The following is a 16617-nucleotide window of genomic DNA, read 5'->3' as shown; positions in this document are numbered from 1 at the left end:
GAGACAAAACTGATTGATGTTCTTTAATTTAAAAGACTAATTTGTAATTTCAGAAGTTTAAGGGATTAAATTGCTCAACCAAAGACCATGAATATGATTTACTTCCTTCAAAAAAAAAAAAATGAATATGATTTACTCATATTATACATTTGTCCGTTTATGGGGCTTGAGAATGGACACCATAAATTTCTGATCTGGTTTTTTCATCATTTCGTACCGATGATTGAGAATAGAGTGTTACTTTTCCCACCCTATGGTCTTCTCGCGCGCCCTGCAAAAATTCCAAAAATACCCCTAGTCCGGATTACGTTTTCCGAACCATATTGTTAGTTTTTCCGGATTATAAAATCCGGACCAATTCGATATGCATATTTTGTGTCTTTCTTTGATGTCAAAGGTCTCTGTTGACCGTTATACGACCCACGCATAAGCTGCAAAGCAATTGCAGGGGTCGTATGACCGGTCAACAATGACCATGACACCACAAACACTCCTAAAAACTACCTAAAAAACTTAAAAAGATTGAAGAAAATGTAAGAAAGGAGGTGAAGAAGAATGAAGGAAAATGTTGAAGATCCATGCCTTTTTATAGCCTTATATAAGTCATAGGTCTTAATTACAGTCAAATAAAATGTGTTACACATTCAAAACCGTAAAAAAATGCATTCAAACTCCACTAACCGGCCTAACCTTTGGTGAAACGTCACCGGACAAAATGTTATTGAGGGTTTCCGGAAAATACAATCCGGAATGCATGCAGTGTTTCCGGATTATATAGTCCGAACTGCACCTGACCCTTTATTTGGATCGTTTTCGTTGTGAATGCCTTGGAAAAAAATAGATCAAAGATACATAACATAAATAAAAGCAACATAAGACAAATAAACAGTTAAAAAAAATGATAATAACATAAATAATGAATCTTCTGGGAAGGTGGTTCGAAGAGGAGCTTTTGAACTCGATCTTGCCGGCCTGCCAACTGACATGTTACGATCGGCAGGCCGACATGATCGAGTTCATAAGAACCTCTTCTTTGGAGTTAGATCTGCAACACAATGAAGAAAGGCAAGGTGTTTTCAAGAGGATTTCTTTGAGTTAGATCATGCTGCCTTGCCAAATGACATATTCATCTGGCAGGCAGCAAGATCTAACTCATAGAAACCTCTTGATATTTTTGAGTTATCTATCTATCAAAGAGGCATCAAGGACTATCTATATATTTTTGACAGCATGCTGAAGATCTTCATAATGCAGTCAAATAGAGAGCTAACTCATCCATTCGCGACCGCATTAGAAAGATCCTCAACTTAATGACAAAAATTTGCATGGTTTTCTTTGGTGTGTTTGTGTGTTTTGATGGTATTGAAGGTGAAAACCGGAGATGATGTATTTATATAGGTCCTTGGATGTTGTGGACCACATAAACTCTTGGTGCAATGTCGTCCATACAAAAGAATCCTATGCTGAGTCATTCCGGATTACGTTGTCCGGAATTTACTTACGCCCTATGTTATCCGGATTAAGTAATCCGAACTGCATATATTTGGTTATTTCATTGATTAAATGAACATCTTTGCCGTAAATTAAAACATAATAAAATACGCAATTAAATTCAATAACTGATAACTAACACGTAATAAAACACGCAATTAAAAGATAATGCAACAACTTAATTCAACAACACATAACCAACAAGCAATTAATACAACATAAAACACGCGATTAATTAAAACATAACACATTATCACGGATCATCTAAACTAACTTCTTCCTCCTCTGGTCCCTCCAGCATAGCCTTGATCTCTTCGTAGTTCCTGGGCCGGTGCAAACTTTTCAGGATTTGTTCAGTAGATCTAACCAAAGAAGCGTCCAACTCGATCGGTCCTCTAGCGCTGTGCTGACCAAAGACAGAGAACATGGTTCTCACGTCGCCGTCGTTTGTGAGTTTCATCCGGCTGAAGCGTAGAGATCCGGCTGAGTCGGACAATGGACATCGATATTCAACACTGACCACCCTCCTCATGTCTCTGCGGTTGAGTTGACGGTTGATTTGATCCAGCTCATCCTTCAGTCCGGAAAGGGTGACATCGTCGCGAATCCTAAACAGATGGGGTGGTGTTCCACCGTTGTAATAGACTGCCGCTAGCTTGGTGTTCGGATCAAAGCCAGGGAATTCCATTTTTTTTTTCTGGTGTAGTTTACTTGTAATGAAAACAGGGACCCCTATTTATAGAGGTATTTGGTCGTTGTGGACCACAAAAATTGTCGGTACAATGCAGGTCACACAGAAGAATCCAATACTGAAGCAATCCGGATTATACAATCCGGACCAACCCTCACCATACACAACGTTATGACACCCCATTATCGTCTTTTTCCGGAATACGTTATCCGGAGTGCATGTGAAATCCAGATTATATATTCCGGACTGCACCAGAAGCTTTAGGCCGGTGGTCTGCGCCACAAAGAAAACGTTTTTCAAACGTTTTGGGCGGTGGTCAACGTGAAAAAACGTGTTTTTACACGTTTTTTGACTGTCATTATGGCCTTCAAACACGTTTTTGGTCCCTCCCTCCCTATAAATAGGCTTCAAAAGTTCACAATTTCTCACACCTTCTTCTTTCTTCTCTTCTCCTCTTCTACAACGATGTGTTTCCATCGTTGGCCTTTCATAGAAAGAGGCCTCTTTGGAAATACATCAGGGGTCATATGATCAGTCAATAGGGTAGGGGTCAGTCCGAATCTGAGGTGGGTTTGCCTGGGTGTCATGTTGACCATCATGGTCTCTTGTTCCCTAGAGGCCCCTGTGCCCCCTCTGTCTCCCCACCAACATATTTTCTTCTTCCCCGCCATCTTCTTTCCTCCCACCCTCTTTCCTCTTCATCAGTGGCTGGAGTTAGAGCTGGAGCCACTGTTATAGCTTATGTAATAGGATAGGATTAGAAATAGATTTAGGATATTATGTAATAAGCTTAAAAACCTTGAAAGCTTGAAAATTGTTGTAATGTATTGTTCATATATTAATAAAATGAATTGTTTTTTATGTTTGTGTCTTTTTATTTATGTTTTGTAGTTTATTTGCATTTTCTTTTACGAATTGTAGACCTTATAATTGCAAAAGTTCTAATAAAACACTATTCCGGATTATATAATCCGGATATATCTGTAAATAAATCCGGAAAACATAATCCGGACAAGGGGTAAAATTGGAAAAAAATAGGGCGCGCGAGGAAAGGCATAGGATGGGAAAAGTAATATTCTTGAGAATATGCCATCATTAGAGTCATTGTGAATGAGGATATTCCATTGGATTGCCAAATAAAGATCCTGGCATAACAATATTGTGCTGGATACAGAAAGAATACTAGTTTAGGCATCTTTTTGAAGGGAAATGTTTGGTACAGACCTTCTAACACAGGACGAGATATAGAATGCACAAGACATGAACACTCTTATTAGAGAGATACTACTCACACCTCAAATAATCCAAGTTACACCCCAAAGTTACTAATATACTCTTTATTCATATTCACTGCACATTAATTATGTATAAGTAAATTCAATTTACATGGTGTATGTAAACTCAGTTTACATGAGTTAAGTAAACTGAGTTTACATACACTACGTACACTGTGTTTACATACACTATGTAAACTGAATTTACATAAGTAAGCTAAGACTGAGTTTTAGTTCATGTAAACTGAGTTTACGTAGTTTATGTAAACTGAGTTTACATATACCAAGTAAACTGAGTTTAGGTGTATGTTATTCCTTTTTAGAATATGTACGTAAACTAAATTCAGACCTATATGTAAACTTAAATTACGTTACCTTTCTACCTAAACTTAAATCAAACAAATTGATGTAGATAGACAAACGTGAAATTAACAACTATAAACATCCATAAATCATAGAGCAAATGATAAATAGAAACTCAAAGAAATTTATGAAATTCACTTATTTGTATTAATCGAGTACGTATCAATGGAAGAGATGTTGATTCAATTGACGATTTTAGTAGGTATTGATTGCATATCCATGGTGGTTTGTGGGTGAAAAAGGGGTGAGATTTCAGAATGATAGTAAAAGAATGGTTTTTAGAAATTTAAATGAAGAGGGTAATTTTGGTATTATTGTAAAAAATTTAATAAATTTGGGTATAACTATGATTATATGGGGTGAAACTAGAAAGAGTCCTGTTATTATACACGATAACATTTATTAGCATTTTCCAACAAAACATTGATTTAATTGAATTGTCTACTTAACTATTCCACTATCGATTATTGAGTATTTAAGATTCTGCAAATTATTTTACTAAATAAATCCATCATCATATCGTAAGTGTGTATGGTATGGGTTAAAATTCTCTCCATTTATGTCTTTCTCTATTTGTTCCATTTGGAGAAATAAAATACGTAAAAAGTAAAAAAATAATTAATGTTGGTGGGACCTATTCAATAGTACGAGCCATACTTTTTTTGGGAAAATACTTCCATGACATAGCTTATGTGCCATTGGGAAAATCCTGGTCATTGATGTGTGTGGATGTGTGTGGGGATGTGTGTGTGATGTGTGTGTGTGTGTGGTGGAGATGTAATGGTACACAAGCTATGACACCAATGACACACAAGCTATGGCACCAAAGTGGAGTCCCTTTTTTTGTGTGTTTCTCTTTTTGAATGACATTCTCCATTAATTTTTATAACGGTCTGTTTTATCTTGGTTTTCGGGTGTCAAACATTGATTACGTTTGAACCTTTTAAACCGGTGATATCTTATTTTTTCTTGGGAAGGGAAAAAGTAAGCAAAACCCTTGAGAATCGAGGTCCGGGAGTTGTTTTCGCTACGGGAAGGTGTTAGGCACCCGTAACGACTATAGTAACCTATAGGAACCGTCTTTAATTTCTACGCGCGCGCTTTATTTTTAAATGCTATTTGAAAATGTTATTTACACCTAAAATTTGCTAAGTGAAGAATTGGAGGGAGAAGAAAGTGTTTGAATTTTTATTTTAGTTGAATTGAAGGAATTTTGTTCCTTGCCTACGTACCCGTTTAAGGGATAAAATCCACCGTAGTTCTCTCAAAAATGTTTTTTGTTTTTGTTGGTTGATTTTAAGTTTGAAAAATGGAGTTTGAAGAATAGAAAGAGGCCTCAAGGGCATGAGATTAGGAAATAGTGAGGTTGGATTAGTGAATTGCAAAAGAGGTCAAAGTTTGATTATTTTCATTGAAATTTGATTAAGAAAATGGAAAAGAAAATACAATGGGATATTGGATCCCAAGGTTTATTTGGAAAAGATTTGTGTGAAGTTGTTCACATTTGTTTGGAAAATTGGTTTTTTCTAAGCATAAGTCCTAGGCATTCATCTAAACATACAATCCTAAACATACATCTAAACATGCATATTCTAGCTATATAGTGATGTGTGTGCATGTGTCGGTGCTTGTGTCGGTGTACATCATTAGAGTCCATTGTCCTTTACATCATACCCTAAATACATTCTATGGCCTCTTTGCCAAGAAAATTAAAAGTGCATAAAGGAAGAATATTACAAGAATCCCTAAGTGTTTACATTCTAACTTTGGTACAAATTAAGTTGCAAGAAGAAAAAGAGATGAATATAGGATGAAATGGAGATGCTTATGAAATGATGAAACATGAAATGAAAGGAGTTAGTAGGACATGACAATATCAAAGAAGTGAAGTAAGAAAAATACTAGAATATAAAAGATGGAAAATAAGTGCAAACATGGCTAGAATTTGCTCACAAAATGCAAGAACCAAGTGACCTATAATTCTCACATTCCAATTGCATTTTAAAGGTTTATAAACAAGTTTTGGAATGGGAATTAAGGCTACATGATTTACTTGACATTTTTTAAACAAATTTGGGGCATATTTACATTATTTAACTACCTAATGACTTGTAAGCTAAGTAACCTACCAAAATTCACAATTATGCAACAAAAATTAAACACAATCAGTGGCTAAACTCTATGAAGTCAAGAGACATTGGTCACTAATATTCATCAAGCAACTTGGATTAAAATCAAACAAATTTCATTCATTTTTAGCACAAAATATAACAAAAATACCAAGAAAATGAACACCTCATTTTTTTAACCAATTTTAACATGTGAAAATTATCACAAAAAGCAACAAAGATATCAAGAAGTCTACATGAATTTTTTAGGAATTTTTCAAAAGTTTTTTGGACTAAAAATGCAAGAAAGTTGCTAATTCTAACAAAAATAAGGAAAAAATGCTATACATATTTTTTTTTTTTATCAAATTTTACCATGTAAAATGTCATAAAAATATCAAGAATATCATCAAGAACCTATGGAAATTTAATTGGAATTTTTAAAAGATTTTTGAACATGCAGGGGGTATGAACAGCAGAATTTAGCAAGAAACACACAGGGGTGGGGGGCGCAAAGAGCAGACAGCATGGAACATGGGCTTAAGGTGCAAGAAAAGGGTCCTGGAGCGGGTTAGGGCTAAGAAAACGGGTTGATCCATGAGGTGAACCGGTTCAGTGGCCTATATAAGGCCATGAACCGGTTTTTTCTCATTCCTAACCCTAACTTCTCTCTCTACGTTGTGGTTTAGTGAGAGAAGCTCTCACCCAAACTTCATCTTCAACCTCATGACTTTCTGGAAAAAACATGAACACCGATGAAGTTTCCGGCGACGGTTAGGTTTCCGGTGACGGAACCACCGTGCCGGAACTCCATACTTGACTGTTTTCGAAAGCTTTTTACATCGATGTGTTCGTTTTTCCCTCCTGAGTTTGAAGATCTACTTCGTTTTTTCTAAAACTCATTGAATCTTTGTAGATCTACAAATCGAACTTACGGTTTTGGCTTTTTGGAACTTCTTCAAAACTTTTGATACGAAACCCTAACTCGCTTCGTTTTCTACACTGATGATGAAACTGAACTCTAATTAAGAAGTTAAACGGTGAATCTTCATGATTTCTTCGTTTTAGGGTTTCGTTTCGAACTTTTATTACATTTTTTGAAGATTTCACTTCGATTCACCGTTTAATTTGTGTTCTGAGCCTTCGATGATGATCTTTAATGGAAAACGAGAGGGCTTTTGGATATACCTGGACGTTCGAGTGAGAAGACGAAAGGAACCTTCGCAGATACTCTCTGAACTTTCTGGTAAATGCTTCGTCGTTGTTGAACTTGGTGAGATTCTTCCTCGTCTTCTCTGATTCGAATTTTCAATCCCTCTTCTTCTCACTTCTTCTCTGTGATCGCGTGATTCATCGTTTCCAACGGTGGATTTGCGCTAGAATTGCAGAGGCTATGGTTCAATGATGATGATTCCGGCGAATCTCTGAGAACCTCTTCGAATTTTGTCGAATTTGTTGAATCTTGTTGCGATTGATTGTGAATTTGAGACTGTTTGATTCGTTTTTTGGTGAAATTTGTTGTTGAATGGTGTAATTGGTGAGGAAATTAGAACGAATCTGGTGTTGAATTGTGTTTGTTACGGTGGTTTCAATGGTTGGAAGAGTTTGTTAGGGTTCTGTTGTGGTGGCGCGTAGCGCGCGTGGAAATGGGTTGGTGATTCTGTTCTGATGAGTTGGCAATGATTGTGTGGTGAATTCTGCCCTTTGACCTGAGTTGGCACCATTTTATAGGTGCCAAGTGTTTCTCTTGCCCAATGAAGTGCTGACACGTACCCTGGACTAAGTTTGGACTAGAAAAAGGACTTTGGACCAATTTGCAATTTGTTGAAGTTAAGGGACTGGACTGCAATTGAAAAAAAGAACTTAGGACGCAAACAAAAAATGACTTAAAGGGTTTAAAGGACTCAAAGGACTAAAAAAGAAAAAAAACCTAAAAAGAAATAAAATGATATAAAGGGCTGGACTGCAATATTAGAAACTTTAGGACTAAAGTGCAAAAAATAAAATAAAATTGGGTTTAAAATTGGTAAACCTGACTAAACGTAAAGTGAAACAATTAAAACTGACAAAACGGACTAAAACGAACCAATGGCCTAAATGAGGTACTTTAAAGTACCTCTCTGCCGAAATTTCGTGTGAAATGACTAAAATGCCCCTGGGGCTGAAAACGACTAAAAATGGTTCAGATGCAAACTTAAAAATGGATTTTTAACAGAGAAATGAAACAAAGACTTATACAAGCAAAATTAAAAGACTCAGAGACAATTTTTAGGACTTAAACAGTAACTTGACACTTGAAATGACTAAAATGCCCCTAGGGGCAAAACTGACTCAAAATGACTTTAAATGCAAATTTTGGAACGGATTTTGACATAGAGTGAAACAAAGACTTATTCAACCTACTTGAAAGGACTCAAACAAAGTTTTAAAGGTTAAAAGAGATTTTATCATGGGAAATGACTAAGATACCCTTGCATGTGAATTTTTGCAAACAATATTGAAATGAAATGCAGAGAAAGATGCAATTGATCAGAGACAGTTCAAATGACTTATAATGCAAGAAAAGAAAAATTGACTAGTATTTTTAGGTCCAAAATTAGGGTATAACAGCTGCCCCTATTTAAGTTTCTTTGTCCGGAGAGTCAAGAGACGAAGTCTTAGAGTTGACGGGACGAAGATACTTAAATATTAACATTTGCACTGCTTTTGGACATAAAAATACGCTTTCAGATTTTCAAAGATATGAATGTTATGCAATACTTTGATTATGAATGCAAGACGAACGACTGGAGTCTATGGAACCTATCATGTCACTGGGGATTCAGGTGGACACTGACAGGGTAGACAAACCAGGGAGTAGAATAATAAGGTGCAAGTTGTTCTTTGGGTCGAACTAGTCACTTGACCAAGGAATACAAAGCAAGAGATAGGTGCAAGCTGTTCTTGGGATTGAACTTGGCACTTGACCGGAAACATAGACATATAGGCAGATACAAGCGGTTCTTTGGATCGAACTTGACACTTGATTGGAGATACAAACAGATAGGCAGACACAAACTGTTCTTTTGGATTGAACTGGCTGTTTGGCTGGAGACATAGACAAGAGGGTTGATACAAGCCGTTTCTTTGGATCGAACTCGCTTGTTGGATTATCACCACATCATGTGGGGGAGTGCAGACTGTTCTCTTAGAACGAACTTGTCGTTTGACCGATAACAAAGCATAAGCTGGGTACAAACTGTTCTTCAGATTGAACTTGTCGTCTGGCTGATAACAAAGCATGAGCTGGGTACAAACTGTTCTTCAAATCGAACTTGCCGTCTGACCGATAACAAAGCAAAAGCTGGGTACAAACTGTTCTATCGAACTTGCCGTTTGACCAATAACAAAGCATAGGTATATAAGCAGGTACAAGTGGTTCTTTTTGGCTCGAACCTGGCACTTGACCAGTAACAAGGTACCAATTGAAAGTCTGGTTTAACAAGATACCAATTGAGGGTAAATTGTCATTGACCTGATTTGGAAATAGACATGACCATTTTTGTTGGCCCAAGAGTAAATTGAGAGTAAATTGACATTGATTTGAATTGAGAATTGACATCGACATTGACATTGACATTGACATTGACATTGGCTTGGCAATTGAAATTGACATTGACATTGACATTGACATTGACATTGACATTTGACATTGGATACTTGACATTGACATTTGACATTGGATACTTGACATTGACATTTGACATTGGATATTTGACATTGACATTTGGCATTGACATTTGACATCGGGATTGGATTGGAAATTGACATTGAAATTGACATTGGAATTGGAAATTGGCATTGGAATTGGAATTAGAGATTAGCATTGGAATTGGAATTGGAGATTGACATTGACATCGTCACTGGATGTCAACATTGGAATTGGAGATTGACATTGACATTGTCATTGGATGTCAACATTGACATTGTTATTGGAGTTGAGATTGCTTCGAATTCGACATTTGACATGGTTTGGAATTGAGATTGGAAGGTTGAGATTGCATCGAATTTGACAATTGACATTGAGTTGAATTTGACAGTTTGACATTGAAATTGAGGTTAGGATTGACATTGGAGATTGGAAATTGCTTCGAATTTGACAGTTGACATGATTGGAATTGAAGTTGGAGAGTGGAAACTTGCATTGAATTTGGCAGTTGAAAGTTGGATATGCAACATGTATGTATGGTATAGCAAGATTATTGGATGTATGAGCACATAAAATGCATGATTATGCATGTATGAATGCTTGAAATGCATGATTGATTGGCAGTTTGACAGGGAAGTTTCACAAAGGCAGACGAAACATTGGAAGATTGGGCACGTAGTGGCTCGTGCTGCGACATATTCACAGGGGAAAAACCTCTTTTGGAGAGACCGTCGTTGGGAGACGTATCGATTGTGGTCAATGCTTTTTCAATATTCCATTCTTTCATTTTTCATTTACAAACCCCATTTTTGCCTGAACCGCCCTTTCGGGTTTTCGATTCACCGGGGAGTAATATTCTTTTTATTGCCCCGTTTTTGCCTGAATTGCCTTCATAGGTTGTCAATCAGCGGGGTGCTCATTTTTTGCCTAAGTCGCCCTTTCGGATTTTCAACTTAGCGAGCTTTTCATTTGCATTTTTCATTTTCATTCTATATTTTTTTCATTCTTGCCATTGACCACAGATCATCCTGGGGAGTAACCTGCTTGTAACATGTATTGAAATAGACATTGACATTCATTCATTCATGCATGTTTCATTGAAATGTACTTTATTGCTCAGGTTTGCTTTCAAAATAGACAGAAAAAGATTTTTCAATTTTCAAAAATGTTTGTTTCAGACATTAACATTATCAAAATAGAAAGAAAATGTTTTGTATATAGCATTGAAAGTAGAAAGAACAATAGAGTTTCAAACAGTAGAAAGGCTCAAATTGATGTAGAAGAGTGAGGGTCAGCCAAAGGCGTGACTTCACGGATTTACAAAGCTTGGAAAATGGTAATTTTATTGGTTGGTGATACATTGAACACGATGACCGCTACATTTCATAGAAATTTTGAATTCACAAGTACAGAAGCCTCTGATGAAGAAGATCATTGACAGTTGCAGATGCCCCAAGGGGTGATGGTGGTTTGCCAGATATAGTTACTTGTCTTTTATTGTCAACCTCATTTTTGCATGAACCGCCCTTTCGGGTTTTCGGCTCATCGAGGCGCTCATTCTTGCCTGAGTTGCGTACAATCTCAGCGAGCTCTTTCATATTCATTTTTTTTTTGTCCCTAACTTTTGCCTGGATCGCCCTTTCGGGTTTTCGATCCACCGGGAAGCGCATTTTTGCCTAGGCCGCCCTTTCGGGTTTTCGACCTACCACGCTGTTCTTTTCTTTCTAGACAAAGTATTTCTTGACTATATCGGCATTAACAGGATTTGGAAGCTCAACACCATCCATGTGTGTAAGAATCAAAGCACCACCAGAGAAAGCCTTCTTGACAACATAAGGACCTTCATAGTTAGGTGTCCACTTGCCCCTTGGGTCGGGTTGCTGACTTATCCTTCTTTTCAATACCAGTTCGCCTTCCTTGAATTCTCGAGGTCGGACTTTCTTGTCAAAAGCATTTTTCATTTGCACTTGATACAACTGTCCATGAGCCAAAGCATTCATACGTTTCTCTTCAATCAGATTCAATTGGTCATACCGACTTTGACACCATTCAGCCTCAGTTAACTTTGCTTCCATGATCACTCGAAGAGATGGAATCTCCACTTCCAAAGGGAGAACTGCTTCCATACCATATACCAGAGAGAAAGGGGTTGCCCCGGTTGAACTGCGCACTGTAGTACGGTAACCATGCAAGGCAAACGGTAGCATCTCATGCCAATCTTTGTAAGTAGTGACCATCTTCTGAACGATCTTCTTGATGTTCTTGTTAGCGGCCTCAACTGCACCATTCATCTGAGGTCTATAAGGAGAAGAGTTGTGATGCTCAATCTTGAATTCTTCACATAGAGCTTGCACCATGCTATTGTTCAGATTGGAACCATTGTCAGTGATGATCTTGTTGGGAACACCATATCGACAGATGATGTTATTCTTGATAAACTTGACAACCACTTGCTTGGTCACGTTTGCATAGGAGGCAGCTTCAACCCACTTGGTGAAGTAGTCAATTGCTACTAGGATGAAACGATGTCCATTGGAAGCCTTTGGTTCAATTCTTCCGATCATGTCAATACCCCACATAGAGAAAGGCCATGGGGAAGAGATAACATTGAGAGCATGTGGAGGCACATGAATCTTGTCAGCATAAATTTGACACTTGTGGCATCTTTTGGCATGTTTGTGGCAATCACGCTCCATGGTGATCCAGTAATAGCCGGCTCTTAACAGTTTCCTCGACATGGTGTGGCCCGAAGCATGGGTCCCAAAGGTACCGTCATGTACATCATGCATCAATTTCTCAGCTTCTTGTTTGTCAACACATCTCAATAAGACCATGTCATAGTTCCTCTTGTATAGGATTTCTCCGTCCAGAAGGAATCTGCTAGCCCATCGTCTCAAAGTCTTTTTATCCCTGTTGGAAGCACCAGGTGGATATTCACGATTCTGCAAGAATTGTTTGATGTTGTAATACCAAGGCTTTTTATCATTCATACCTTGGTCAGCTTGATCTGGCATATTTTCAATAGTAAACACATGAGCGGGTCTGTCAAGACGTTGTACTTTGATTACAGGCACATCATTCCAGTGATTGACGCGAAACATGGAAGACAAGGTAGCAAGAGCATCAGCCATCTGGTTTTCATCCCGAGGGATGTGGTGCAGCTCAACTTTGGTAAAATATGTCAACAGACATCTTGCATAGTCACGGTAAGGGATCAGCTTCTCATGATGAGTCTCCCATTCACCCTTTATCTGATTGATAACAAGTGCAGAATCTCCATAGATGTCAAGGTGTTTAATTCTCAGATCAAGGGCTTCTTCAATGCCCAGGATGCATGCTTCATATTCAGCTATGTTGTTTGTGCATTCGAAAGTTATTCGAGCGGTGAAAGGAATGTGGTGCCCCTGCGGAGTTACAATGATGGCTCCAATTCCTTTACCATAAGCATTGACAGCACCATCAAACACCAATCCCCATTTGCTATTGGGGTCCGGCCCTTCATTGATCAGTGGCTCTTCACAGTCTTTTGCTTTCAAATACATGATCTCTTCATCGGGGAAATCAAACTTAATTGGCTGGTAATCATCAAGAGGTTGGCAAGCAAGATGCTCAGCAAGGACACTTCCTTTGATTGCTTTCTGAGCTTTGTATACAATGTCATATTCAGACAACAACATCTGCCAACGTGCGATCTTTCCAGTAACAGCAGGCTTTTCAAAGATATACTTGATTGGATCCATTCGGGATATCAACCAAGTCGTATGATTCACCATATAATGACGCAGGCGTTTGGCAGCCCAGGCTAAGGCACAACAGGTCTTTTCAAGCATTGTATACCGAGTCTCACAGTCGGTGAACTTCTTGCTCAGATAGTAGATAGCATGCTCTTTCTTACCAGTCTCATCTTGTTGACCGAGAACACAGCCCACTGAATCATCTAACACTGACAGATACATAATCAAAGGCCTTCCTTCCACTGGCGGGACAAGGATAGGTGGCTCCAACAGGTATTCTTTGATGCTATCGAAAGCTTCCTGACATTCATCATTCCATACAACAGGCTGATTCTTTCTGAGCAATTTGAAAATTGGTCCACAGGTAGTAGTCATGTGAGATATGAATCTTGAAATATAGTTCAGCCGTCCGAGGAAACCTCTGACTTGCTTCTCAGTTTGAGGGGCCGACATCTCTCTGATGGCTCGGACTTTGTCAGGGTCAACTTCAATGCCTCTCTGACTGACAATGAAGCCTAGCAACTTTCCAGATCGTACACCAAATGTGCACTTGTTGGGATTCAACCGCAGCTTGTACTTTCTTAATCTTTCAAACATCTTTTTCAAATACACGACATGCTGCTCTTCATCACTTGACTTCACAATCATATCATCAACATATACTTCAATTTCTTTGTGAATCATATCATGAAACAGAGTTGTCATACCTCTTTGATAGGTAGCACCAGCATTTATCAAGCCAAACGGCATTACTTTATAACAGAACGTTCCCCACGGAGTGATGAAGGACGTCTTTTCTCTATCTTCAGGAGACATTCGTATCTGATTATAGCCAGAGAAACCATCCATAAAAGAGAACACTTTAGATTGAGCAGTACTGTCAACAAGCACATCAATATGAGGCAATGGGAAGTTATCTTTTGGACTGGCCTTATTCAGATCTCTGTAATCAACACACATTCGAACTTTCCCATCTTTCTTTGGCACTGGTACGATGTTGGCAATCCACTCAGGATATTCAGCTGTCATGAGGAAACCCGCATCAATTTGCTTCTGCACCTCAGCCTTGATCTTAAGAGCCATGTCTGGACGAGACCTTCTCAATTTCTGTTTGACAGGAGGACACTCAGGTCTTGTCGGTATCCGATGTTCCACAATCTTGGGATCTAGTCCCGGCATATCTTCATAGGACCATGCAAAAACATCCGGATAATCATGGAGAAGCTGGATGATCTTCTTTTTCACCTCTGGCTCAAGTGCAGCACCAATCTTGATCTCTCGCTTGTTCTCTTCAGTACCCAAGTTGATGAGTTCAATCTCTTCCTGGTGAGGCTGAATGGCTCTTCTTTCTTGCTCAAGCAGTCGAGTGATCTCATACGGTATCTCTTCATCATCATCCTCATCTTCGGCTTCATATACAAGGAATTCAAAATTTGGAGGAACCATAGGGTCACTGTGTTCAACGGGTTTATTATGGTTCAATCTGCATAATATGATTGGGATGATTTTTAGAAAAAAGTTTTTCATGCAGATTTTTGAAATTAATAAGAAAAATACAGATGTTTTGGTTTTTTCTGGCATTACCATTATTTCCAAGAAAAAGGCACTAAAAGTAAAAAACAAAGAGTCGTGAGGAAGACGACAACTTTTTATTGATTAACGGCAATGCCGAAACAAACACGCCCTTACAATGATATCACTTTTGCCTTGGGCAGAGCGAAAGGATTGTTATTTTGAAAAAAGGAAACATGAGCAACAAGACACATTACATGGAAGCATGCATGACTAAAGGAACATCAATGGCTTCCCAATTTCTCACAGTGCCTCCTGGTATAACAAATGCAGGCACGTAACCACCTTCAGCAGCATCTTCAGTAATAGCATTGATGTACCCAGCACTGTAGAAAGTTCCCTTTGAAACAGCAGATGTCGGGGAGAATCCAAGGCCCTCTTTACGCTTGTTTTCCAAGATCTGAATCACCCTGCCCCAGCCTGCAGCTTACCCTGCTTGAACAGCCTTCTGGGCATCTTTCAGTGAAGCCATGCTAGCACCAGCCCTCCGGGGTTCTGCACCCTCGACAGTCAAGCCTTGAAACGACGTCCCTTCAACGGACCCTGCTTCAACACAAGAGAAAGATGATACTTGGCTAACCAGAAATGCCTCTTCACCATGCACAGTGACAATCTTACCATTCCTCATGAACTTGAGCTTCTGATGCAAAGTAGAAGTGACTGCTCCAGCGTCGTGGATCCACGGTCTTCCGAGGAGACAACTGTAGGAAGCATTGATGTCCATGACTTGGAAAGTAATTTGGAATGTCTCAGGACCAATGGTAATTGGCAAGTCTACTTCCCCAAGAACATCTTTGCGGGATCCATCGAAAGCCTTAACCAGATAGCTGCTACCCCTCAGGGAAATTCCATGATGACTTAATTGCCTTAGTGTGGACTCAGGAATTACATTCAACGATGATCCAGTGTCCACCAAAACGTTGGATATCATATCAGACCCACAGTGCACCGAGATGTGTAGAGCCAAGTTGTGGCGTTTCCCTGCTTCGGGGAGCTCATCGTCACCGAACCCCAAGTTGTTGCAGGCAGTAATATTACTCACTATCCCATCAAACTGATCCACAGAGACCTCGTGGTCAACATAAGCTTGCTCGAGTATCTTCATTAACACTTTCCTATGAGCCTCAGAGCTCATGAGCAGAGACAGGATGGATATCTTTGAAGGAGTCTGTAGCAGCTGGTCAACAATCTTATAGTCACTTTTCTTGATAAGTCTCAGGATTTCGTCCAGATTGGACTCTTCAATAGATTGGCCTGCTGGGCCGGTGTTCTTGTCAACAGGAGGAGCAACTGGTGGAGTTATCGTGGCAATAGGTGTCACCACCTTCTTTTGAAACAAGGGTGGACGGACTTTTCCACTTCTCAGAGTTGTAACTTCACTAGCAACATTATCAACTGTAGCTGGGGATACGAGAGGCACCTCCACTCCGTTCTCAATCATGGTTGCATTGTATTTGTAGGGAATTGCTTTGGTAGAGGTATAAGATACCGGACCAGGTAGCCTGATCACCAAAGGCTCAACATTCTTTACCTGAGATACACTTTCAACAGGAGAGTCATGGAACACTGGCACAATCACACATACATCACTGGCAATCAAGTACTTGTCATCCATCAGGCTCTAGATATCATTTTGCACCACACAACAGCCCATAGGATTCTGAAGACATTCGGAACAAGAAGCATGATCATGTTT

General features: G+C 39.0%; 1 protein-coding gene across 1 annotated transcript; it reads right to left on the bottom strand.

Moving 5' to 3' along the window:
- Positions 1-1100: 1100 nt before the first annotated feature.
- On the bottom strand, positions 1101-2179 carry LOC146903224 (uncharacterized). Its single transcript, XM_085737218.1, has 2 exons — positions 1766-2179; positions 1101-1187 (listed from the first exon to the last, which is right to left on the bottom strand). The coding sequence occupies exons 1-2, from the start codon at positions 2177-2179 to the stop codon at positions 1101-1103; spliced, it is 501 nt and encodes a 166-aa protein (XP_085593344.1).
- Between the last annotated feature and the right edge of the window lie 14438 nt (positions 2180-16617).

This window comes from Medicago sativa, chromosome 8 (genome assembly GCF_051527215.1).
Source record: "Medicago sativa cultivar Bolivia chromosome 8, Bolivia_mono, whole genome shotgun sequence".
Classification (NCBI taxonomy): Eukaryota; Viridiplantae; Streptophyta; class Magnoliopsida; order Fabales; family Fabaceae; genus Medicago; species Medicago sativa.
This window is presented reverse-complemented; position numbering and strand designations above follow the sequence as displayed.

Bases quoted from the DNA above. Each gene is read 5' to 3' on its own strand.
- LOC146903224 (XM_085737218.1), bottom strand. From the start codon at position 2,179: ATGGAATTCCCTGGCTTTGATCCGAACACCAAGCTAGCGGCAGTCTAT. The intron at 1,188-1,765 runs GTTAGTTTAGAT...CCTCTTTGATAG, and splicing joins AGGGACCAGAGGAGGAAGAA to ATAGATAACTCAAAAATATC.